The sequence below is a fragment of the Protopterus annectens genome, chromosome 5.part1 (genome assembly GCF_019279795.1).
Source record: "Protopterus annectens isolate FY-2018-M chromosome 5.part1, PAN1.0, whole genome shotgun sequence".
Lineage (NCBI taxonomy): Eukaryota > Metazoa > Chordata > Ceratodontiformes > Protopteridae > Protopterus > Protopterus annectens.
This window is the reverse complement of record NC_056736.1, coordinates 426,203,731-426,231,141: the sequence shown is the minus strand read 5'-3', so window position 1 is coordinate 426,231,141 and position 27,411 is coordinate 426,203,731. Positions and strand designations below refer to the sequence as shown.

At 39.0% G+C, this 27,411-nt stretch overlaps 1 protein-coding gene across 1 annotated transcript in view; it reads left to right on the top strand.

The window, feature by feature from the left end:
• The window catches only part of LOC122803464 (interferon alpha/beta receptor 1-like), a 591,175-nt gene extending 564,301 nt beyond the window's left edge, over positions 1 to 26,874 (top strand). The window contains exon 10 of the mRNA XM_044073082.1: positions 24,529 to 26,874. Coding sequence (XP_043929017.1) covers positions 24,529 to 24,714 — 186 coding nt within the window. The 3' untranslated portion in view covers positions 24,715 to 26,874. The remainder of the gene's footprint in view (positions 1 to 24,528) is intronic.
• The last annotated feature ends 537 nt before the right edge of the window (positions 26,875 to 27,411 follow it).

Sequence of the window (27,411 nt, the reverse complement as noted above, 5' to 3'; positions counted from 1 at the left end):
AGAGGTGATGTCTCTCGCCTACAAGGCAATATCGGACCCTGCCCTACTAGATATACTCCATATCTGTAAGTCTAACTCTTGCGCATTACCCACTCAATAGGTTTAAATCTAATATGCGACATCGACAAAACTTGCTGGAGAGACAGGTTTGTCTCCCAGAGGCTACCCTGTCTCTTGAATCTACTTACCATACATGTCTGAGTACCTCGCTGACATTCTTCAGGTGCAACCTTGATGAGTGGATGGGAAACCACAAATTTGTCCCAGGGGTTCCACATTTGTCCCTCACTGACAGGGTCAACAGGTGCTGATTGAGGTTTCTTTTTTGTGGATAAACTCTTGGCTAGGCTTGTAAGGGCCATTAGCCTAGTAAACTTCTATGATCCTATGATTCTCCCTCCCTCCTGCTCCCTTCCAGATTATCACCCGTTGGTTTCTGGTGGCTGAATGGATCTTACTTTCATCCTGTGTGTGAACAGTCCAATCAGACTGTGATCCTCTCCCAGATGTTTCCTGACAAGTTAGTAATTATCCTTGAATGGGTTATGATTGCTGTACATTTTCAATCTGGTGGGACAAAATCAATCTGAAATAATAAGCTGGAGTGGAGGGAATTATGGTTAAGGGAGTAGTCAGAGCCCTGAATCCGTGAAGCTTCAGAGATGGTGACGAGGTCATATCCCATCAGATCCAACAGTCCTGTGCATTGAACCAGATGAAAATTAGATAATACTGATCTGTCATTATGGTAAGTACATACTGATCTGTCATTATGGTAAGTACATAACCTTCAATTTCTGTAGATTATACAGTTGTGACAGGAGTGTCTGATAGTTACTGCCCAGCTTCAAGGTTTCATTATTGTTCCAAATACCTTTCTGTAGTTGAACAAGGATGTATAATGTAACGGATTATGATATGATTGCAAATCTTAATGTATATTTTGTGTTTGAGACACTGATGCCAAGATCTTGACATCCATGTCTCAAACATACAAAATTTGTTGGGATCAGAGATCCGATCATACTTTTTCTCCATGTACTACAAAAAATTATGATAAAAAAGGCAATGTATTATGACTGCTTTTGGAAGATAGTAAAGCAGTGAGGGAGTAGTTGACATCATTAAATCTTCCCTGTGAAAGGGAAGCAGTTTAATTCAAAATGCTTTGTGTACTTTAACAGACAGCAGACTGACACGCAGTTATTTCATGTCCTGCTGCTGCTGTTTACTGGTTAGCGCCATCTGCTTTAGTGCAAACTCTATGTTAACAACGCATAGAGGGTGCTTAATTGTTAACTCATAACAACTGTGGGCTGTGGAATGTCGCACCTCTAGCAGCCTAAATATATCTTGCATTCCAGTGTGTCTTCTGAAAAATGAACTTAAAAAGCTTAAGATAAACAAATTTTAATATTTTGTGAAAATAAAAGCTGTTAAAAGTCATACAATTTACAATGTTATAAGTACGAAGTATTCTCTACAGGGATATTAGAACATTCACAGTCTTTCCATAAATATGTTATAATACACACAAACCGCACATTTTATTTTGGTAAACTTTCACAAATTGTCATGAAACTGTGCTAGATAGACATTCCACTGAGTGCATGTTTATGCGATAGACATGTGAAGTTGAATGCTTAATTATGTAATTAGCAATATAAATATGACTGAATATCTCTAAAGGTATGCAACTTACAGTGCAAATGTAAAAGGCAGTTTTCTTTGAGAACATATAAGGTTTCACCTGATGTCTTGCAACAGTTTGTAAGTCACTTGTTTTTTGAAATATTAAGTACATGTGGGAATATTGTTTTTCATAATTAATGACAAACAGCTTAACAGTAGGTTTAATGTGATATAAATGGACTGAGATGTTGAATTTTCCTCTCTCCCACAATGGTATTTCACACCACACCTGTCAATAACATGGGATCTCAGCTACAAAGATATGAACATAAATATGAAAAAGTGGCAAATTGATTGATTCATTTATCTACTGCACAGCATCCTAGATTAACAGTCTTAGTGTTATTTTAATAACTTTCTCCACTTTATAATACTGCATATTATTGCTTAATAAGTCACTTGATTAAGGAAGTCAGGCCCAGAAGTGTTCTGGAAGCCATAAGGGGCTATGGATGTGAACTGAAGGTATACAAAAATGACGTTAAAGGCTTGATTGAGTTAAGCAACCCCTCTAAGCATTGTTAAAGTTTGGTTTTCGTGCTATAGTCCTGAGCCAGGATGTAATCTAGCTGTTTTTAGTGTAATCACTGCTTTCCATGCACTACAGTTGTATAAAATCACAGAAAAAAAGCTGCCAATCAGTGAAGTTCAGTACCATAAGCAACACATGTAAAATCCAAGAAAAAGAACCAGTGCGAACACCACGTAGAGGAACATATAATGAACCACTTTAATGAAAAAACAATAAATACAGATAAGCGCTTACAGACTTAATAGGAATATTGTAATGATTGCTCATGTTTTTACATAGGAAAAGGCATCTTAGGATTCTTCAGCATGCTGGAGATATTTTATTAAAGAAGAATAATAATGCTTTAGCTACGCATGTTATACAGTTTCCATCACATAACTTTAAATATATGGTTTAACAAATCACTAGTCCTGATCTTGGAGGGGGTGATGTATTTAGTTGTGCTTAAATATTGTACGTTTTTTTTTTCGATATTATGAAATTCAGCATTTTGATTTTCAGTATTTTGAACTTTCAAGATTTTGGACTCAGTATTGTGAATTTTGAGATTATAAGCTTTCAAGATTTAGAAGTTGACTTGTGTGTGTATATAATTAGTTTAAGCATACATATAAATTAATAAAACCTTTAAGTTTTACTGTATCAACAGAGGTGCTTTTATTCAATCTCCCATGTATGTGACTCACTGAAAACATAAAAGGATTGGCCCTAACTCTGGCTCAGGTGACCGCAATTTGATTAGTGATTTGGATGCATGATAGCATAGGCAGCGTAGATGGGCATGTATATCCTAGGAGCCGCAACATGTGTAGTGGATAGGAGGCCACTTTCGTGACTTCGGTGCTGAGCTAGTGTTTGTGGGGGAGTGGGACGGGTGGGCTTGATGGCATCACCACCCTAGGACGGAGAAGTCCCTGTAGCCACATGTCACAACAGGCACAACTTCAAATGTGACATTACCATTGGTTTAGGCAAGGTGACTATCTGCATAAAGTTAAGCCTTTTTTTAATTACTACCTTTTTTAAGAATTTCACTTTTTATGGTTGGTGACAGCAGGATTATAAAAGACTGTCATGATTTGCTATATGTAACTTAATTTTTAGAGTAAGTTTTATAGATAATGGGTATATTCTGTTGTTTAAGCTGTTCTGCAGAGTCTGTGCAAGCCATCTGGAGAAGCAGTTAACTTTGTAGGAGATGGCTGCTGGAAGAATTAATGGGACTTGTTTAGACTACACACTCGGACATTACAGCACTCCAACCTGCCTGACCTGTACTGGGTCTTGGGTTTTTAGACCTGACTAGGATTACTGCCTCCTCCCCATGTGAAGGAACACAGCCAATCCTCTCTGGACATCATTCCCCTCAAGGACACAAGAAAGTATGTTGTATACCCACTGTTTGTAAGTTTAAAGATGCACTTGTGTTTATCAGCCCAGGTGTATATTGTAAACTCCCTAGCCAGGACAGCCAGCAGCCAAACCTTTCTCTCCTCCCAGCCACCATAGCTTCCACTCCTATAGCCTCCTTATACTACTCCTGTGTAACCCTACCTTATCACACAGGAGCTGCTACCCCTGAGAGTAGCCTGGTTGCATTACAACTATTGCCCACTAGGTGGCACCCTATTCCCTTGGTCTATTTTCACTGCTTAGCTTTCTCCATTCTGATATTTTAACTGACTACCACTTTCTCTCACCATATTTATCTATCTGCTAGACCCAATTTACCCCATTGTTTACCTTACTTTTCTCACCTGCACAGATTACTATCTCCCTTTAAACTTACCTTACAGTCAGCACTCCACAGATTGTTTTCCCTGAATTCAGTCCCACTCTAGCTCTACCCACTCCGCCCTGCGGGCTTACTCCGCTCCCCTACCCTGCCCCCAAATTCCACCCGCCCCCAGTATTCCTATTCTTACTTTCCTAACCACACCTCACACTTAGTCTGCCCTTCCCATTAATTACAACCATCCTATCAGAACAAATCCTTTCCACAAACCCACACCCACTCCCACTTTGATAATCTTCTACACTTCTCTATCACCCCACCCATTTTCACTAACCCATCTACCACCCCAGCAACAATGTATCCCTTACTCCCACCTTATCCCAAAACCCTAAAACATATAACTACCTCATACCTCCACTTATAATACTTTGTCTTGACCGCATATGAATTCCACTACATACCTAACTCTCAGTATCCTTCATCTAACACAACCACTAGCATCCAAACACACACCCCACCACCAGTACTTCCCCACCTCCTCACCAGTTGCACTACCCCAAAACCTCTCCATCCCATATATCCTACTTACTTAAACCCAAGGATAAAGAACTATTACCATCTCCTACTGAAGTTCACCAAACTCATATGGAGTATATTACCTAACCTCATAACCAGAGGTGGCATCCACCCTAACCCAGGCCCAAAGTCACCAGCTATCTCTAACCCCGTAAATACTACTACTACCAACCAAAGAAGCTCACATAATGCCCCCAAATCATTCCTAGTCTGCCACCTAAATATCAGAAGTTTAAATAAGAAAATCCACTATATGCACACCCTCTTAGACATGCACAACTCTGATCTACTCTGCCTTACAGAAACGTGGCTCAAACCCACTATCCCTGATAATGAAATATTACCCCCCAACTATAAGACTTGACCGTAAAGGTAGAAAAGGAGGTGGAGTAGCCATCCTATATAAATCCACCCTCGAGATAGCCACAGTTAGCACCCCACAACACCTAACAACTTCCAACTCCAAAATAATTATCTCAAAAGTACAACTTAAACACAAATCTATAAACATAGTATGCAGCTATATTTCCCTAGGCAGCAACATAGCTGCCTTAGAAAGCACCCTTCAATGGTTATCCACGACCCACCCCCAGGAAACAATGTTTCTCAGGGACTTCAACATCGACTGGATTACGTGTTCAGCAAACTTCCCCACCACCTATATTAACTTATATGGTTTCTCCCAGACTCTTACCACCCCCACCAGAATCAACAAGCCCAACAAAAAGGAAAGCATCCTAGACTGGATCTTAATAGTTATACAAATCAGGCACCCTACCTGAAGACATGAGCGACCACCTCCTAACCTATATAATCAGGAAAAGGGATGACATGCCTCATTAAACCACCTTTAAAACCCTTAGGTATACAAAGAACTTTAACCTAACTAGTTTCCAGGATGATCTTAGCTCATGTAAATGGGCCAATCTGAAAACACTTCCCCTTGATGAAGCAGTCTCTGAATTCAACACTAGATTCCTGGCCATCTTAGACAGGCATGCTCCCACACATATAATCAAAACCAAAAATAAAATTGCTCCATGGCTAACCAATGCTACTAGACAAAAAATTACTGTTAGAAACTCAGCATGGTCCTCCTGGAGAGCCACCAAATTCCTACAAGCCCACATTACATTCAAACAAATGAGAAATGAAGCAAAAAGGTCTATTCTGTTAGACAAACAAAACTACTATTTCAGTTTGCAATAACACCAGAATCAGCCTCAAAAACTCTGGTCAGGTCTGAATAAACTGCTCCTGCCAGGTAAATCCTCTACCCCCACCCCTCAGCTACCCTACAACTACCTCCTAAATGTGTTGCTGAAACCTTTAACACTTTCTTCACAGACACAGTCCAGTCCCTTGCTAATAATCTATTTCTCACCTCCTCGACTACAATCTCATGTACTCAAGAAAATATCCCCCCACTCAAATTTGATCCTATCCCCACAGACTACATTAAATCCCTACTTAAAAAACTAAAACCTACACCCTGGTAACTGACCAACTTCCTGCAGAGTTTCTACAAAAAGCCGCTAATGTTATAGCTTACCCTATCTCCATCTTAATCAATCACACTATCCACGAATCCTACATTCCCTCCATCTGGAAAATATCTCATATTATTCCATTTCATAAAGGGGGAAACTCCACCGAACTCTCCAATTACAGACCCATAGCCGTACTATCTCCTTTAGCCAAAATATAACCCACCTTACTCAGAATACTCTCCTAGCTCCAACCCAGCATGGCTTCAGACCAACCAATAGTACTACCACCACCCTTCTCTCCTTTTCTCACACTATAAATCAAAACTGTAATCAGAATATGCTCTCCTCTGCCCTCTTTCTCGATTTATCTAAAGCGTTCGATATGGTAAATCACCACCTACTCCTAGACTCTTTAAAATCACTCTCCTTAGATAATGCAGCAATCAGCTGGTTCCACTCTTACCTGCATGGCAGACAACAAGCCATCCTGTGGAAAGACATCTTATCCCCCCTTCTACCTGTCACCCTTGGAATACCCCAAGGTTCTATCCTGGGTCCCCTCCTTTTCTCCATATTCATTAATGACCAACCCAAAGTTATCCCAGATGCAACTTGTGTACAGTATACACATGACTCTATGCTCATCCGCACTGCCTACACTCCCACAGATTTACAATCCCTATCCCAAATCACTTTCAACAAAGTAGAAAACTGGCTCAATAATCATCATCTCCTACTGAACCCAAACAAAACCAAACTACTACTTTTCTCCCGCTCCCGTAAGCTAACATTACTATTAATTACACAGTGGCACCATAATCAGTCCCGAACCGTGCACTAAACTACTAGGTGTAATCATTGATAATAACCTGAAGTATGATGCCCATGTAGATAAAACCATAAAAACAGTAAACAAAAAAATAGGCTCCATGTATAGGATTAAGCAATTCTTAACCCCATCTGCCAGAACCGCCATAGGTCTTACGCATCTTCTTTCAACCTTTCTCTATGCCTCCCCCATCCTCACAAATCTAACCAAATCTAACCTTAACAATATAGCTAGATTTGTCACAGGCTCAGCCTATAGAATCCACCACTGTCAAAATCTTCACAAATTAGGCTGGCTTGAACTACCCAATCAGATTCAGTATAACCAACTCATAATGATTCATTAAATCCTAAATCAACTTACCAGTACCCCCATTCTGACTAATATTATTACCCCCTACAGAAATCTAGCATCCCTCTGTTCAATCAAAATGCTAGTACAAAGCACCAAAGCTGGAGATTCATTGTTCTCCAACTCTGTTGGGAAAAAAAATGGAACTCACTTCCTGCTGAACTAACCACCACATGCTCCTTGCCCCAATTCAAAACATCCCTAAAAATGTACATGAACAGTGACTTGCTCTGCTCATGTCTAAACCCTGACTAACCCAATCACAAATCGGAATAAACAAAATAAACTCAGCCATGACCAGTTCTATACCCTGACTAACCTATTTAATACCAGGGACAAGGTAAACTTAACTTAGATTTCACAGAGGTATATATATCCCCCCACCTCACAACACACAATTCCCTCAACCATTAGATCTCATTTATCCCACCATCAGGAAGAGAACTTACTTTTCTGCCCTCACTAAATTACTTCCTTCTTACCTACCACCATTTGATTTATCATCCTTACCTTCTAGCTGAAAAGCATTCTCTCTCTTACACACTGCTCAGACATGTAATTGTTATTTCTGCATACCTAATCCATCTACCAACAATGACAGCTTTTGTCTAAGTGATTATTTCTAACTACATGAAACATTGACTATTACCTATCACTGATGTTAATTGTTTATAGACTTCTCTGTTACCACAAATTGTAGTGTAAATTAATTTCAATGTGGAGCTTTACTCCCCGGCCCTCCGCTGAAAATATGTATCCAGTAGGACTTTCCTGGTTAACAAATGTAAAATAAATAAAACAAGTACCTTTCAAGTGGCTGTGGTATCTCTCTGGTCTCCCACTGTTAGCTGGTGATGTTCTTCTTGGTTCACTGTTGCAGTCATTACATTTGGGTTATCCTGCTGGCAGGTTGCCTCAGTCGGCCTGAATTCCAAAGTCTTGGGTCCTACGTCTGTTGCCGTTGCCTCTTCCCTGACGTCAGGTCGTCAGGGGTATAAAAGATGCAGCCGACGCCATTTTATTTAGTCTTTCTTGCCGTGCGGTGCCCGAAGCAGAAACAGTTCGCAAGTGCCAGTCGGCCGACTCCTGAGATTTTTGTGTTCGAATTTCAGATCCGAAGTCCTCATTAAAAGCTAAGTACCCCATTGGAGAAACTTTTTTCTTGCTCCAGACAGATGTCAGAAAAAGTTAATAATTGTATTTCTTGTGGGAAGCAAATGCATCATAAGGACTTTTATTCTTACTGTATTCCTTGCCTAGGCCCTGACCACAACGTTGCTAGTTGTCGGTTTTCTGCTAGATTTAACCAACGCAGTATTAAGCGTCGATACGATTTTGCATTAAGCTATTTTGGGCGAAGATTTAATTATACAATGTTGAGTTCACAAAAAACACAAAGAAAAAGAAAAGGACAGGCAACCGAGGTCCAAAACAGATGACGAAGCTTCTCCTAAGCAAGTTGCCGGTTCTCAGTGAGGCGCTTTCGCAGCCCCTGATGCCTGCTACTTTAGAGTTGCAGGCCGCTACTGACTCCCATGTGGAGTCAGCCAGGCCGCAGGAAACTTATTGGAGCCTCGGAAATTATTCCCTCAGATGGGTCCGGAGCCGCTAAGCAGGCATCAGCTTCTGAGGGTGTATTCAGACCTAAACAATTATATATTAAACCAACTTCAAAGACTAAAACACCTTTAAAGGCAAAGAAACAAGTTCACAGTCACAAGGACAGGCCTCCATGCCCAAAAAATACAGATGGTCAAAATGGCCGAAGACTTAATTACCTTGATCAGGGGTTCCCATCCCCCTCCTAATAAGAGGCCTAGGCAAGAGACAGACTGTGAATCTTCAGATCAGGTTTCCATTTCTTCTGATCCCTCTTCTGATCAGGAATATTCTCTTCCCCCCTATGAGGATTCTGATGCTGAAGAATCAATTCCTTCAGCTTCTCCTCCTGAGGACTACTCATTTGGGGAAACCTTTCATACCGTGAGGGAGCACTTCCACTGGGAGAGCCAAGATTTTTCAGAATCTAAGAAAAGGCTCAGAGACTTCCTTTTACTACCTCAACACAGGCCTCTAGCTATTCCACCTGTGTTGGACATTGTAGATAATGTGTTCTCTGAGTCTAGTCTGACCCCTGACTCTCTTCTTCCAGCTCCTGTTAAGCCAGACAGATACTACAGGGTCCCTTGACTCTCACATTCCTTTTCAGAAACCCTACTGCAGACTCAGAAACTATCTCTCAGGGTCCAAACGGGATCAAGGCTTCTACTGCAAAAAATCCTACCCCCTCTGACCGGGATTCTAGGGCTCTGGATAGATGGGGAAAAAAGATTTACACATCTGCTACTTTGGCTATAAGGGCCTTAAATTACCAGTTTCATATGCTCAAATATCAGCAATATATCATGACACTGCTTAAACAGAAAATGATGGCAAATTCCGAATGTGCAGAAAACAAAGAAATGCAGGATTTATTGCATGCAGCTGAACAAGTTGGAAAGCATACTTTGCAATCTGGGTTTGATTCTCTGGAGGCCTCCTGCAGGGCCGCTCTTATGTGTTCTGTCATTAGGAGGCATGCTTGGTTAAAGGAACAAAATCTGCCTGACCATGTTAAAGCAAAATTATTAGATGCTCCTTTACAACATGATACCTTGTTTGGTGTTAAGGCAGAAGAGGTGTTAAATGGAGGACAAAGCTAAATCTATGCAAACGGTCAAGGATTTCTTACAGGTACAACCACCTTGATTTAGCAGACACTGGCCTACAAAGAATTGGTCCTTTCCACTCTCAGGCAGATCTCAAAGGGGCAGATCTAGACGCCCTAGAGGTAGATCACAGCCGCAAGGATCCTACAGGTCTAAGCAGTGGAGTGCTTCTACCTCCAAAGGTGGAGAGGACAAATCGCAATCATACGGGAAACAGTCCCAATGACTTCCCCCTGCCTGCACCAAGCACTTATCTTCTAGCAGCACCCTTAGTTTGAAAACTAGCACTTTTTTCTCAAAATTGGCACATTATAACCCAGGACAAATGGGTTCTAGACATAGTGTCACAAGGCTACAAGTTTCATTTACATACCCTGCCAAGAGCAAACGGTTGGCCAGACCTGCCAAAAAAATCAATGGGCAGAGGCTCAAAAACAAGTTGCAGCTCTCATGGACATGAGAGCTATTCAACAAGTACCACAGAAAGAGCAGGGACAAGGATTTTACTCAAGACTGTTCTTGGTACCCAGAAAAGACAAAGCATGGAGACCAATACTGGACCTATCTATTCTAAACACTTCCCTGAATATACCAAAATTCAAGATGTTGACCTTACAGCAGCTTCTGCCCATGCTGGGCAGCAAGGCTTGGTTCGTGACTTTAGACCTAAAAGAAACGTACCTGCATGTCCCAATCAGACAATCATGCAGAAGATACCTCAGATTCAAGGCTGGCTCAGAGCATTACCAATTCTCTGCACTGCCCTTTGGCTTATCTACTGCGCCAAGGGTCTTCACAAAGTGCCTGGCACCAGTAATTGCTTACTGCAGGCAAAGAGGAATACAAATATATCCTTACTTGGACGACTGCCTCATACAAGCAGAGAACAAGGACATTCTACTACAGCATCTGACTTTTGTGATGAGACTTTTAACAGGCCTAGGTTACACAGTCAAGAAATCAAAACTAGTACCCTCTCAAGAGATAATATTCCTGGGTGCAAGCTTAAATACAACTGCCCAGATGGCTTATCTCACACCAGACAAAGGCAACTGACTACCTATTTCAAGGAAATGGCAACAAAGGCCCAGTTATCTGCAAGAAAAATTCTGCAGACTTTGGGCTTCATGGCATCCTGCATCTTACTAATTCCATATGCAAGACTGCATATGAGGAAAATTCAATGGTACATAAAAAGTGTCTGGACACGACATTGCCACAGCCTGGAAACAACAATTACTCTAATTCCCTGCCTGCAACAGGAATTTTGATTGTGGACAAAGGCTTGTCACCACAACAAGGGACAGCCATTCTCACTACCCCCAGCCAGGCAGAGCCTAACAACGGATGCATCAGATTATGCCTGGGGGGCACACATGGCAGGAAGAGGCATTCAGGGCACCTGGTCCACAAACCAGAAGTATCTACATAGCAATCAAAAAGAGATGCTAGCTGTTCAAAATGCTCTGACAGCCTTCAAGGACCTACTTCATTCAGGACAACTGCTGATAGACAGACAACACCATGGTCACGTGGTGCATAAGCAGATGGGCACTCATTCTTACCCCCTGTGCAGACTAGCCATGGCTTTATGGGACACAGCATTGACTTACCAAGTTCATCTGCAGGCACAATTCCTGCCAGGAAAGGAAAATACTCTGGCAGATGAACTAAGCAGAAACCTCATGGATCCCCACGAGTGGCATCTGGATCCACAAGTCTTCAGCATAACAATGAAATGGGGACGCCCGGACATAGATCTATTTGACTCTCCTCAAAACAATCAACTAAAAAGATTCTGCACAAAGACTTATCACAGACAAGCTTGGAAAGTGGACGCCTTATCTTTCAACTGGGCAAACCTATCAGTATATGCCTTTCCTCCACTGCCTCTCCTCCCCAAGGTACTCCTAAAGGTCAGGCAGGAGAAACCAAAAATGATTCTGATTGCTCCAGACTGGCCACGCCAGTACTGGTATCTGATCTTAAGGAACTTGTCCCAATGCCCAGCCTGGACCTTACCTCAAATACCTCATCTACTGTCCCAGCAAAACAATCAGATTCTGCACAGCCAATTCAGGACTCTAAACCTGGCAGCATGGCGGATAATGTAGCCATACAAACCACACCTCTCAGTAAAGCTGTGATTGATGTCATTTTAAAAGCCAGAAGGCCTAGTGCTAGAAAATCCTATGCTGGGAAATGGAAGAGATTTTACGCTTGGAACCAAGCTCAAGGAACTGATACAGCTGTCCCAAATATTCCTCAGATTTTACAATATTTAACTGATATGCTGGACAAAGGCCTGTCTTAATTAAAATCCATGCCTCTGCCATTTCAGCTCATTACAATACAGAGCCACCACTCTTTTCTCATCCTTTATTAAGGCAGTACGTCAGAGGAGCCAAAAACTTAAGGCCTCCAAGGAGAACGCCAATACCTGCATGGGACCTCAATTATGTCATGGAAAAACTCACCTTACCTCCTTTTGAGCCAGCTGCTACTGAGGACATAAAGTTCTTATCTTGGAAAACAGCTCTGCTCCTAGCAATAACTTCTGCAAGACGAGTTTCAAAGCTACAGGCTCTCATGGCTGTGGAACCTTTATCATTTTCTATCCAGACAGGGTCTGTCTGAGAACAAACCCTACATTTATGCCTAAGGTGGTATCCAGTGTAGCCCTTAACCAAACAATTCATTTGCCAACCTTTTATACAAATACACAGAATAAGGGAGAGAAAATTCTGCATTCTTTGGACGTACACAGACAACTTAGATTCTACTTGGACAAAACTAAAGTTTTCAGAAAGACAGAACAATTACTAGTGGCATATGCCACAGCATCACAAGGAAAGGCTATCTCCAAGCAGACTATTTCAAAGTGGATAGGTCACTGCATTCGTTTCTGCTACTCACAGCTTGGCAAACTAGTGCCTAAGGGCTTTAGGCCGCATTCAGCCAGAGCAGCAGCCACTTCTGCAGCCTTTCTCAGGGGAGTACCAATCAAATACATTTTGAAGGCTGCTACTTGGAGTTCAGTGCATACATTTACAAAACATTACAATCTGCCTCTTTACTCTAAATCCAGGGCAGGCTTTGCCACTGCAGTTCTGCAGGGTCTCATAGCTGCTCCTAATGCTGTTTAGCTCCAGCCCCCCAACCATAGCTTTGGGACTCAACCCAAATGTAATGACTGCAACATTGAAACATGAAGAACATATTACAGTTGTGTACACTTACCATAAATGTAGATGTTCGACTGTATTCACTGTTGCAGTCCAGGTTACCCACCTGCCATCCCCCTTATTTTTGCTGGAACTTATCTTTACTTCTCTAATCTATACAACCTAAGTGGTGTATTTGCTTATAGATGAAGACAAAGCTTATTTTGGTGCATGTATGTTTTACTTACATAATTTTAGCCTACCTTTTTGGGGGCACCTGACATCTGGGGCAAGAAAAACTAAATAAAATGGCATCGGCTGCATCTTTTATACCCCTGATGACCTGACATCAGGGAAGAGGTGACAGCAACCGACCTCGGACCCAAGACTTTGGAATTCAGGCCGACTGAGGGCAACCTGCCAGCAGGATAACCCAAATGTAATGACTGCAACAGTGAATACACTTGAACATCTACATTTATGGTAAGTATACACAACTGTACTTTCCAACACTTTGCTGACTATAGAACTCTATGGAGTGATCTTGGGACAGTGGTCTACTTACTTCTGTTGGCCCTCTGTCTCACATCATACTCTGGCTCACATCACACTCTGGCATGCTTCAGCCACAAGGCTGTAGAAAGAGTGGGGTGTGGGTCAGTTTCCCGGGAGGTGACAGCAGGCTGATTAGTGGACTCATGGAAGACACTGAGCCTCAACAGAAAAAATCAGGTGTGCAAAAAGGAAAAGAAACAAAACTTCCCAAGCACATAGTCATCTTCTAGTTCTCATTCTGATATTGCTAAATACTAATACTAGTATTATAATGTTAGTCATGTAAGGCACATTAGTTTTGACTTTACTATACCCACATCATCAGTAGCATATGTATCAAGTTATTCAGTTGTACACGTGCTGAAATTTTTGTGTAATGAAGTTTTTGCAGTTGTGTGACATCAGTTTTGTTATGCTTTAGAGTGCCTGTTCAATTTACATGTTTTGTATTGATGCTGTTCTCTGTAAATTGTACAAGATCTGTTAGCTATTCATGTTTTTTTAGTGTGTGTTATATTGTTTAAACTTTTCTTCCTAAGCCTACACTGAAAATAGGCTTTTGAAGAATTAGACTTTCTCAATTGAAAAAGGCAAATAACTAAATAATGCTAAGAGCTGGGTGGTTAAAAATGTGATGGATGACAAAAGGAATAAAATAAGGATTTCACATAGTGTGTATTGTTTGGGAGATGAAGAGGACAGGTTTCATATTTGGGTCTTAATTAAAAATATGTTTTTCATACTAAAGGGGTTAAGTTTTTCATTTGAAAAAAAATTAGTTTGCTGATTAAATTGATTTGGACACATTTAAGAATGTCTCCTAGTGTTAGAGGGAGGTGGATGATGAAGTTGAATGATTGATATTCCAGGTCGGGCCTAATGGACTATCCCACTCCCTGGATTCCTCAGTTCTGTTTTTATGGATTGGTATTGCAGCTTGTTAGAGATTTTTGTGTGTTTGGTTGAAAGTCGGGTTATGTATGAATGATGTGTGTATGTGTGTGTGTGTGTATGTATGTATGTATATATGTGTGTGTATGTATGTATATATATATATATATATATATATATATATATATATATGTATATGCGCGTGTGTGTGAAGTGGTGGTGGTGAAATAGATACATGAAAATTAATACCAGATTGCTTTTTCTGCTGTATTGCTTTACAATTGAAGAATATTATAGAAGGATGAATGATGGTAAAAACTGAAGTTGATGTAATTCGTGTTTGAGTTACTGTAAATGTTTAAGTATATACTGCTATCTTCTGTCAGTGATGCTGACATATGTGGCAAAAGTAATTGTCTTAGTCTGAAGGAAGCCAAAAGATGACATAGGCCAGTTATGTTGAAAATAATTACAATGGATGTGAAATGCACATGAAATTTGAATTATGACTGAGTATAATATGGGTAAGCATGTTTCCACAGTAATGGCTGTATATGTAGTCTGAACTTGGAGGGTATTTGCTCTGATATGAAGCTGATATTGAATAATACATAAGGTATGGGCCACTAATATAGTGATTAAAACACTTTCAGGATTATTGGTAGTAGTAGAGAATTACGTTAAAAGGAGGAAGTGAATTACATTCATGAGGAGTGACACAGATGACAATGAGGTTTTTCCGTATAAAAATGTCTAATGGGCAACACACCAGGCAGTGGATTATCTGTGCATTGATAGATGGCATATTTGAATAAAGCACTGTGTGTTTAGATAAAATCAAGATAGTATGTTGGAATTATTTTAGTCCAGTCGGATGCGATTCATTCTAGAAAGTAACAGACTTAACTGTATTTACTGAGAAGAGACTATTTAAAGGGTGTAACGAATTGCCTGGCTACATGGTACAGAAGGACAGAGTCCTGACTGCAACCCAGGTATCCGGGTTTCATTTAGTAGCCCTGGCACTAGATGGGGCATGCAGAGAGAGAGGAATGAAGTGGTATAGTCCACTTGTCTCTCTACTGGATGGGAGGGTTGTAATTGGCACCTGGTAAGTATACGGGGTGATGTGATTTGTCCAGCAGAGATCAGAGAAAACACCACCCATGTGTCCTGACACATGGGTGGTGTTGGCAATACCCCTTGTGAAATCAGTGTATGAGCATCCCATTGCATGCTGTCTTCCCTAAGAAGCTGAGCATGCACAGGGGGATAGTACTCGGGTAAAAGCCCAAACCACTCTGATGGCTGTATACCTGATGACCCCTCCTGGATGGCTCTTATCCTAGTGATGGGGAACAAAAAATAGGCAGCTTGATTGAAGGGGTGAGGTTCGTGACCAGCAAGCAGTGTGGGTGAAATGTGGAGGAACAAAGTACGAGGAATTAGTAGTGATTTATAAAACTGTATAGATTGGTAAAATAATGTGAAGCTAAAATATGCAGATACATTTAATTTTTGTAAAATAAAAGATCTGAATTATTTTCAAAAATATAAATGATTTGAATATGTGAGCTGTTTTCAAAAACTTATCCAGGAGTTCCAAGATGGCTACCGTCCTGTAAACAGGGTAAGAACTCAGCTCTGCATAAAATTCATCATTCTCAAATTTAATACCATGTGAAGAAACCATCTATATCCGGAAATAAATCTATATGTGTTTGGCGATTAACATTCTGAGTGTGGGTCTCGACCAGATTGCATGGATTTCTTTTAAAAATCAAATGATTACATTGGATTAGTCCGGGCCTTATGCAGTCCTGCATATGTGTGCTCCAGGAATCCAGTGTGTCTGTGTGGTGCTTCTTCCTTCTGAAACAAGCATATCAGTAATCAAATACTTTGACAACCGAGGGACAAGATATCTGGTATGTCTCAGCAATCAGAATCTATGGACTTAAAAACCACTAAAGCAAAATTTTCTGCCATCTCATCTCCAGAGAAAGAAGTGAATACCAAAAGGGCCAGAACTGGTAAACAACAACAACAACAGCAACAACTAGAAATGTCTAAATCCTCAGTCAACTCTGCTACTTCCAAAAATAAAAATGACTCAAATAACTTGGATGATTTAAAAACAGCGCTCCAGCCCATACAGGAGGCCATACAAAACTTTTCCTCACAGTTTAAAACATTTGGGGATTCTCTGGACAGATTGCTATCTAGGCTTTCAGATACTGAAGTGAGGGTCACAAATAATGAAATCAAAATTGAACAACTACAAAAAAGATCTAGATGCCAGCAGGTCTACAAATGCAGAAATGCAAGAAAAACTGTTAGATCTAGAGGCTAGATCTAGACGCAATAACGTTGTTATAAGGGGAATACCGGAAACTATCCCTCACAAGTCTCTAGTAGAAAGCATCAGTGAAATCTTCGCCATTCTACTTGCTAATCCAGAGCTGGCTTCTCAGATTACGATAGAAAGAGCACATAGAGCATTAAGGCAAGTCCCTGTTTAACTCTAACATGCATCCCAGAAATGTATATGTGAAAATATTAAACTACCAACACACCATATCAATTTTATATGCTGCTAGATCTAAAAAATCTGTTACATGGAAGGATTCTAAGATCACTTTTTCACCAGATTTACCAGCCCCGATTAAGCTAGAGAGAAGGAAGTTAGCACCATACTGTGGTTACTTCATAAAAAACATCAAGTTTCAAATGAGATTTCCTAACACGCTTGTATTTAATTACCAAGGCTCCAACCAAGAAGCAAAAAACAATAAAGATGCCAAAGCACTGTTTCTCAAATTATTTAAAGAATGTCCTGAAAACTGATAAAGTGATTTTTTTTCTCACTGTATTGTCCTGGGTGAGTTCCGACGAAGCTCCGTCCTCTTTCCGTCTCTTATTGAGGCCTCGATCCCTGTTTTGTGAACTGGATGTGAGGTAAACAATCCATTTTATCTCCGGGATGCTGGCCTGTTGCAGCATGGTTGTCCGGTGGCTGAGAACTTCATTTCCCATCAGCCTCTTGGGCGACGTCGCCCTCTAACCTTCCGCATCGCGTATCGCTCATCTCATTGGATGAGGTGTCCTAGATGAGTTACAGCTCTTAAAAGGGCAATACCCTTCAACAAGTTGCCAAATAAGGTTATCTATATGGTAAAGGGATCCCCCCTTTAAATAGCTGTTTGCATGCAAGTATAGGAAGCTGTTACTCCAATATGCACTGTGTGTAAGGTCCAGTATGGAGTCGAAATGTGCTAAAAAGTAGAAGACGACGTTATGTGAAAGGAGTGATCTGCGTGTCAACAGGTCGTTTTTTGGGACCTTGCTTATGGTACTTTTAGTAGTAGGATGTCATGCTGTAGTTTATATAAATTAAGAAAAAAAAAAAGTTGCATTTTATTTATTTTATTTATTTATTTTATTTATTTAACATTAATCAAATAAAAACAGTAAATAAATTCACAGTTTAAGGAACAGAAGTACTATATACAATTTTAGCTATTATGCAGAAAAGAAACATATAGAATAAAAAGTTTTGGGTAAGAAATAAGTAAAAGTAACAGTACAGAGAAGAAAGAGGAAAGAGTGTGTTAACATAAGATACTAGAGTGACAAAGAGAGATATTAAGATATAAGAGATATTTTGATAGTTTTAACATCATAGGGGATTCAGGCTTTGCAGCCTTTAATGCTGAATGTTAAATGTGGCAAGGCAATGTTTTGGGCAGTTTTTTGATGTGGTTACTAATCCCACTAGATGACCAAAGTGATATTCAGGATGTCTTTGTGATTGGGGCTGTCTGGGGTGCTTTTTATGATGGATGTTTTCAGTATTTTCATTCTGCTTTATATAGCACTCTTTAATTCCACTACCCTCTCTGTGGTAGTTAATTATAGTTCTAGTTAATATACTGGTTGGTATCTCAAGCATCCGAAATCTGGGGCTTGTAGGTTAACTGTTAGATAATAGTATTCTCCATCTAGTATTGTACATTTTTTGATCTTATATTCCAGCAGTTATACTTCAACTAATTAATTATTTGGTAGACATTTGTTAAACATATATTGTGCAGAGGGTTATATAAATACTAATTGACAATTGTATTGTAAAAGGTGCTGTAAATTTGAAGGCTTCATAATTTTTCTTCTGACGAATATGCCGACAGCAACTTTTGGTGTAAATATTTAAACTGTAATCCGGTGTTTTTGTCAAACATGCTTTATCATATTGTTTCAGTTATACGGATACCGTATAGAAGCTGAAGCTATTATTTTTATAATTATTATTATTATTATCAGTTTCCACTGTTATTTTTTGAATGTTATTTCTGACAGATAGTGGATTCGTTTGAGTCACATTACAACTTCATACATGCAGAGCTGGATTCGGGTGTCTAACCCTGTCTGGGAAGTTTGGCGACCTGGATCCAAGAGTGTCTAGAGGGCTTATTGGGGGCCTACATTTCTTATTGGGGTGGGGTACATTTTGACCTTACTTCTGGTAATATATTGTTTGTTATTCTCCCCAATAATCCCATCTCCTTCTGGGCCTAAGGAGGGAGGTTTAAGCTCGGTGGATAGGCAGGAAGGGTTTTGTATTATAGTGTTTATAGCCCGAATTCATTTACAAATATTCTTCAAGGTTCAGGGATACATATTAAGCTACAAGCCTTCAATCTCAATTCTTTACAGCATTAACTCACATTTCCTTCCCCGTTTACTAGTCAGTTGAATGGTAGTTATTGATTCATGGAATATTAAAGGACTACAACTGGTGAAAAAGAGGAAATTGTTTATGCACGTCCTATATAAAACAAAAGCAGATATCCTACTTGTCCAGGAGACACATTTACTCAGTCACCAGTGGGACCAAGAAAGAAGGCGTCCATGGGTGAAAAGGATTATTGATTCTGGAAATAGCTCGAATAGCGCAGGTGTGGCTATAATAGTAAAGAAAAAGTTCCTGTTTGATATTATTAAGTGGGATTTGGATAAGGAGGGCAGATGGTGTCTCATTATTTTTAAGCTAGCTCAAATTGATAATCCCATCCTATTGCTGAATATTTATTCCCCATGCTACAACCAACAAAATTTTTATATGTATGTATATAATATTCTTTCGTCTTTCCCCAACCATCTATATATTATAGGTGGGGACTGGAATTCAGTACAAAACCCTCTTACTGATAGGTCGAACCCAAATACAAGATACAATAAATATGCAGTAACAGTATTAGCTGAACTGAAAGATGATTTCAATTTGTTTGATCCATTCTTATCCCATAAGAGTCCCTCTGATAAGGTAAATTATACTTTCTTTTCCAATTGCCATAAGGGATGGTCCAGAATTGATTTCTTCCTGCTCTCATTAGACCTCGCTAGTTGTCAAATTGAATTGCACACTGATAATATAAACCTTTCCGACCATTCCAAGCTATCTCTTTTCCTAGAATATAAGCAAGGGGGTAGCAATAAAAATAGACCACTGTGGTGGAAACTTAACCCCATGCTTCTTCAAAAGGAAGGGATCACTGAGATCATAGAGGACAACCTAGATCAGTTCATTCAATCAGCTAAGAGCCAAGAGGTACCTATTGACATACTATGGGCCTCCACGAAAACTGTGATTAGGGGTACTTTTATTAACAAAGCTTCATTCTTTAAGAAATTATACTGCAAAAGGGAAACTGACTTGATTAAAAAGATAGCGATATGGGGAAATAAATTACAACAGAAGTATGATAGGGAAATAAAATCCCATGTAATTGGGTTGCAAAAAGAATATCTATCTCTGCAGGCGAATAACCTCTCATTTCATGAAGTTAAAATGTTGGCCAAGTACTCTGACTGGGCGCAATGTCCTTCTAGATTCCTTGCCAGACTAATAAACCAAAATAAGGTGTCACACTATATTTCTCAAGTATCGTATCAAGATAAGGATTATCATAAAATTCTGGATATTATAACAATTTTTCAAAAGATATACTCCGAACTATATAGCTCTCCTAATGACCCCTTAATCTCGGCAGAGTTTGCTGATACTCTTAAAGAGTTGTCCTTTCCTAGATTAAATGAGGATCAATACCATATTTTGGACAGAAAGATCACTTCACAAGAAATCTTAGAAGTAATCAAGAATTTAAAACTAAATAAAGCTCCAGGTCCTGATGGGTTTATGGCAGAATTTTATAAGTCCTCTCCCCACAAGATGTCACAAGCGCTCTATTTGACCTATAACCAGATTCTTCAACATGGTATAAGAGACCCACATTTCAATGCTTCTAAAACCATACTTATTCCAAAAGGTAAAGCTGATTCTACCAAACCGGAGAACTATAGGCCCATCTCTGTTATTAATGTAGATTTAAAAATTTTAGCTCAAATTTTCACAAATAGACTCAAATTAGTAATACCAAACATAATTTCCAAAGAACAATCGGATTTTATTGGAAATAGACAGACATCCGATCATACAGTAGCTCTAGAAGCTATGATAACTCTCTCCTCTCTTTCGAATTACCCTTTATATACATTAGCGATAGACGCATCAAAAGCCTTTGATAGGATGAGTAGGAACTTCTTACTAACCATCCTACCTTTTTTAATATACCTGCTTCATTTGTAAAACTTATTGAAACAATCTATTATAAAGCGTATACAATGCTTCAAATAAATAATTCTGTAACTGATAGAATTTTCATAGTTAATGGGACAAGACAGGGATGCCCCCTCTCTCCTTTACTATTCAATCTGTATATAGAACCCCTATTTCTTCTTATTAAGCAGAAAACCCATCACTCTATCCCCAGACTTTTTAGAACTAATATTCCTTTTTCGGCATTTGCTGATGATCTTAATATCTACCTATCTTTACCGAATTCTGACTTAAGAAAGGTTATGGGTTCCATTAGTATCTTTTCTAAGTTTGCCAATTATAAAGTTAACAAAGTAAAATCCCAAATTTTCCCGGTAAATATTACTTCACCTTATCCTATTAGCTGTTCAGTTGAAGAGATACCTATTAAACAAAATCTTCATTATTTGGGGGTCTCTTTTTCAGTTGATCAAACATTCGCTTACCAGGAAAACATTTCCCAGTTGTGGACAGAGGTGCAAGGGGACCTGAAGAGATGGGCACAACTTAAGCTTCCTTTTCTGGGGAGGGCAACTATAATTAAGATGAACATTCTGCCCAGGTTCCTTTATATTTTTAAAGCCACTAACTCTATTATTCCAAATTCTTCAACAAAATGCATTCAACATTTTCGAAATTTGTTTGGTCACCTAAATCTGTGAGAATATCCTATTCTAAATTAATATTGCCGAAGGACCTAGGAGGTATATCTCTGCCTGACTTCAAATTATACTATGATATCATTCAGAGTAGTAGAATTCTGAATATAGCGAACTATAAAATTGATTCTGAAGTTTGGTCCCCGTCCTGGGTAGTTCTGTATTTTAATTATGTCAGATCCCTTAAATTTAACCCATTGGCTCTTCCCTTCTTGAGTAAGGAGAATCTAGAAAGGCATAAAATCATTTGTGGTCTCAAATCTAATGTTATGACATTTCAAAGATTATTAACGTCCATGAAGCTTTTTCATGCTTTCTCTTCTCTCCAACCCATACATTTAAATCCGAATTTAACATTGAGTGGTAACATGTTAAATCTAGACAACTTTCCCCTTATTAAAGACAAATGTATTGCGGATTTTTTCATAATCAAACACCTGAAGTTCGCTGAAATTAGACAATCCTTTAATTTAACTAACAAATATACATTAATACTCAGACAGATTTTAGATCTAATCAAGCCCTATATGGAATTTCCAGAGCTAAACAGGGAGGACATTGAGACATCCGAAAGTATCCTGAAACTATTTCTGCTTAAGAAGAAGATGATATCAAATGTTTACAAACTCTTGGTCTGGATCAGAACTAATAACTCACCGGTATTTTCCAAGTTCTGGGTAGATAAGGACCCGAGTATATCCGCTACAGTTATGCAAGAATCTTTTAAGTTAAGCTCTAAATATATCCCTTTCAAAAAACTGGCCTATACGCAACTTATGATTGTAAATAATGCATATTTAACCCCAGCAATTATTAATAAATTTCAACCTAACTCACCAGCCTCTTGCTCATTTTGTAAGAAACATGTAGCTGACATATACCATATCTTCTGGAGTTGTAAATGTGTGTATAGACTGTGGTGCGCCCTAAGAGTGATCCTGGGAAAGATGGGTTACGAGAAATCAGCACTTTCATGGCAGTATGCTCTACTACATATACCTCCAGCTGGTATTTCTAAGTCTCAACATAGGGTGTTGATTTCCATATTCATATTTATTAAATATTATATCTCTCTCCATTGGAAGAACCAAACAATAATGTCATGGGTAGGTTTAAAAGAATTAGTTTTTAGACAATATAAAGGCTCAGAAATTCCTCTTTTATAAAGGGAATCGTAAGTACCATTCTGAAGACTTTTGGAATTCATTTTTTGCACATTTAGTAACCTGAAATGCTATGTCGTAATCTTTCTATGTATCCTGCATTCACTTTTAGATCATTGCATTTATAATGGTTGTTGTATTTGGGCTATGAACAATTGTATATAATTGTTTTCTTTGTTAACTTGTGGTGTGTGAATTTTATGTGTTTTTGTTTGTGTGTTTTTGAAAAAGAATTATAATAAAAAGAATTAAAAAAAAAAAACTTATCCAGCTCATTTATGTTTGTGATTTTATTTTAAATCAAGGATATCGAGCATTTATTCTTTTGTTGGATGGGCTTGGATTAGAGTGAAATTAAATTGAAATATGGCAACACTATGTTCAAGATTATCATATTAATAGTCATGTTTCAGGATTGTTAGGTCATCCAGTTTCACAGTTACTCCTTGAATGTGATCATGCATTAATTTGGATTTATTCATGGAGAGGTATGCATTGTGTTTGAGCTGGGTGATCAGTAAAGAAGAATTAAAAAAAGAAATGTTACAGCTCTGGTTGTGTGAGTAGTTTTATTAGCCCTCCTACTTGTATTATATGCTTAGTGAGCAGCTTTGTAGTACTTTCAAGTCCACATATGTTCCATGTTTTGAATTCTTAGTTAAATTACATTGAGTGCCAGAAATACTGGTCAAACTCACTTATTTCGCATTGGAGGTAATGGTTTAGTCAAGTCTTTAGTATTGCCAAAAGCTTGCCCCCATTTTAAATTTTTAACAAGGTTGAGCACATTGTAATCATGAGGATAGATTTTGGCAAACAAGATGAAATGATGTTGTACTTAATTAGTCTGAAATAGGTTGATAAGTAGAATTAACTGCTTTTGGTGTGTGCCTGTGTCTGGTTAGAGGTCCTAACAGTAAGCCATGATATTTACAGTTTCAGGACTGAGTCAGTTACTGTAGAAGGCTGGTAACTGATTAAACTGCTCTCTCTCTCTCTCTGTCATACTATGTTGTGGTATACTTGTATTAACGTTGACTCACAAAACAAATCTCAGTGGTAGCATGTTTGAGCACATACTCTGACATACCTTAGAGGGAAGTGCTTCCTTTTTGGTTAAATATATTTAAGCTCTGTAATTTTAGATTACTTTCCCATCTAGTTTGATTTGGGTGTTATTGTCTGTAAACTATGAGAAACAAAACCTAAGATCTGATCAGTAAGTGACATTTAACTGCAGTTGGTATTCCTAGGTAATAGTGGAAGTCTTTTTCAGGTTTGCACTGTACGTTTTTAGTGGTTACTTAGGAGTATGTCAGATACTTAATTTGACGATTGAAGACATAGCTGAGACATTTATTCCTTTCATTATTCCAAGTTTAAAGTGACACAAAAATCACAGTGTGAATCTGATTTAGGGAATGTTGACTTAAAGATTCATACTTGTATTCTAAAGCTGCTCTATATATTGTAGCTGAATCATAGTATTTATATGCACAAATAAAGAATGTTTATTCTCTTTCCATAGTGCTTTATGGACCATTCCAAGAGGAAACAGTTCCTTATTCTTCAGACAAAGGCCGAACAGTGTTGTGAGACGGTTAGCATTACTGTGGCAGAGTCTGAAGAAAAGACTGATACTAGCAAAGACAAAGCAGAGCCTATAAGTACACAGGCTAATAGGGATTCCGGAAATTACTCTAGTGAAGGTTAAGCCTCTGGAAGTGATAAAATGAGGAGTCAGGTTAACAGCGAAGTGGTACCAATCTGCTTTTGTTTAAAAACTGCTAAAAGTGAAGGGAGCTGTGAATGACTGCATTGCATGATTGCAGGTGCATTCCTAATCTTGGCACTGCAGTCGTCTTTCTTTGAGTGGAGTAAATCTAATCTGTACATTTCATAAGGGGATTTGCTCCTGCACAGGAAGAGAGCAGGTGCTTTCAGGTGTGCATATCCCATGTGTGACAGCTTCCAGACTGATTTGAGATGCACTGCAGCAAGTTGTAGTTGCAGTATTGACTGACTTTGGAACTCTTCTCCACGAAGAATCAAGATTCATCAGTTAGAAAGACTTTTTTTCCCCAAAGGTGGAAATTTTGAACTGAACTTGCTTTTAAATCCTGTGTTTCTTATGAACTGTGTTTAATGGCCATGATTGGGACTTAACCACATTAGCATTTGTTTTACTTATTTATATCTTGCACACAAATAGTAGTTTTTCAACCACTAAATATATTACAAACTTGTATTTTGCTTGTATAGCTGTATCAGCTTTTAGCAATACTGGTATTTAATAATGGCATAATTTTTTGTATAGATGGTCTGTGCTTCACTTAGAAAAAGAGCCTGATGATCAAGCATTATTCTGAAGCTGATTTAATTGAAAGCCTAGCATTCAGAAGTTCACAGGAGTGTTTTAAAGTTGGTTGGTTTCTTACAAGCACCTGATGTTTCAATGAACTGTGCGAAAGCAGCCCCTGTGAGGGGGAACTAAAACTGTATCTGCAAATGTCAATGCCTGTGTGATTAACATAATTGTATTAGCTTGCCATTTATCTTGCCATAATGGAAACAGAAGCATGTTTACATATACATTTACTGAACTCTGAAGGTGTTTCAGTACAGCAGCATCCTGTGATTGAATTGTAGGTCTACAGCATAGTAGGGCAGTTTGTAGTGTAGTAGTTGCAAGAGTCCCAGATCCAAGTCCTACAAGAGTAGTGCCTTTTTGTTCCTAAGCAAGGTGCATAAACATTACCTACGTTTTTCAATCCCTCCATAATGTTGGTGACAGTAAACATGTAAGTAAAGCAGGGCATTGTATTTAAGTTAAATGTGATTAGGGTTAAACTAAATACTTGCCTCTGTCAGTAACATGATGTAATGAATTGTGTAGCTGACTTCAGCACTGAGGAGTAACTGACTTTGTAACCACTAAATGTTGGCTAGTCCAACACAGCTTGAAATGGCAAGCCAGATGTGGCCCAGGGGAATGGAACCTTGACTTGTGGCCCAGGAGAGTAGAGGCCAGATGGATGACATGGGCGATGAGAAGTGAGCTTGTGAAGAAGTGGGTAGGAGAAGGTATGGCGTTTTGCCAACTCTTCCAACCTTGACTGAAGAAAAGGGATTTCCTTCTAGGGCAATGGCCCATAGTGAAGGCCTGGTGCTCCATCTTGGCTGCAGCTGTTGAGGAGCTCACCAGGCAGTCATACACAGACTAATGATCCACATCCATGTCATTGTATGCTGGGTTTAGGGTAGCTGTGTGGATAGGGTGTAGCAAAATTCAGGCTGCCCATAGATGATGGGTCACTTTGGCTGTCACCCCAGCTGCTAATATGCTTATGGTCAGCCAGTGAGTGAAACAAATGAATAAGCAAGAAAGGGCCTTGATAAGCAGGGCAAAGAGGGGAGAAAGGAAAAGCATTAAAAAAAAACTAGAGCTGCAGATGATGCTTTGTGTTTAGTTTCAGCAGTATAAACTAAGCACCATGGATGACTAGTGGAGAGATCGTTTCACTTCAGTACAGCACATCATCATCATTGTCTTTTGCACCTCACAGAGGCTGTAGTAAAACATTTTTGTAGTCATTCATAATACTGCTGTTACAACCATTCTTAACCATTTAACTAAAGCAGCTAGTATTTTAGAGGCATGATGACCAAGTATTAATTGTGATAACTGACATTAGTTGTGCATCTATTTTTTTTCAGTCATAGGTTCATAGGTAAATACTACACTAGCTTCCCTTGCCAGCCATTTCAAATGCATTCATAACTTTAAATTTATGTGCAGACTCTAAACTGTGGCATTTCTGTGAATTTGTGTTTTACACTGAGTTTTTATATAAAGCAAAATGTCATAATTTTACTGCTGTTTGTCTTTTTTTTTTTTTTTTTTTGGGTCAGAATTGTAATTATCGTGTTTTCTGTGCTGTACTGTGGACACCAGTGTATGGAATTCCGTAATGAAGATCCAAGATTCTTTCCAGTTAGTTAAACCACAATTTATTTTCCAGTACTCAACTAATATATCAGTCCAATCACAGGAGGAATCAGGGAGGGCCCTGAACTCACTCAGAGGTGTACGCTTGAGCCTACCACATTTTTCCTGCTGTTCAGATAAAATTTTAACAAAAAGATCTAAACGTTTTTGTTATTAAATTATGAATTTTATTTATTTTATTTGCATTTGTTTGGTGGGAAAGTCCAACTGGGCATTGCACCCCTCTTCAGTTGAGGCCCTGAGAGAAAAACTCCAGAATTACGATTATACATGATATAAAACAACCGGAATGTACACGAAGCAGAATCATAAAACAAGTATTTAAATCTGCAGCACTTATTCGTGATAATTTGTATACTTCGCTCGCATTTACCTGTTGAGCAAAACAGAAGAATATAGAAA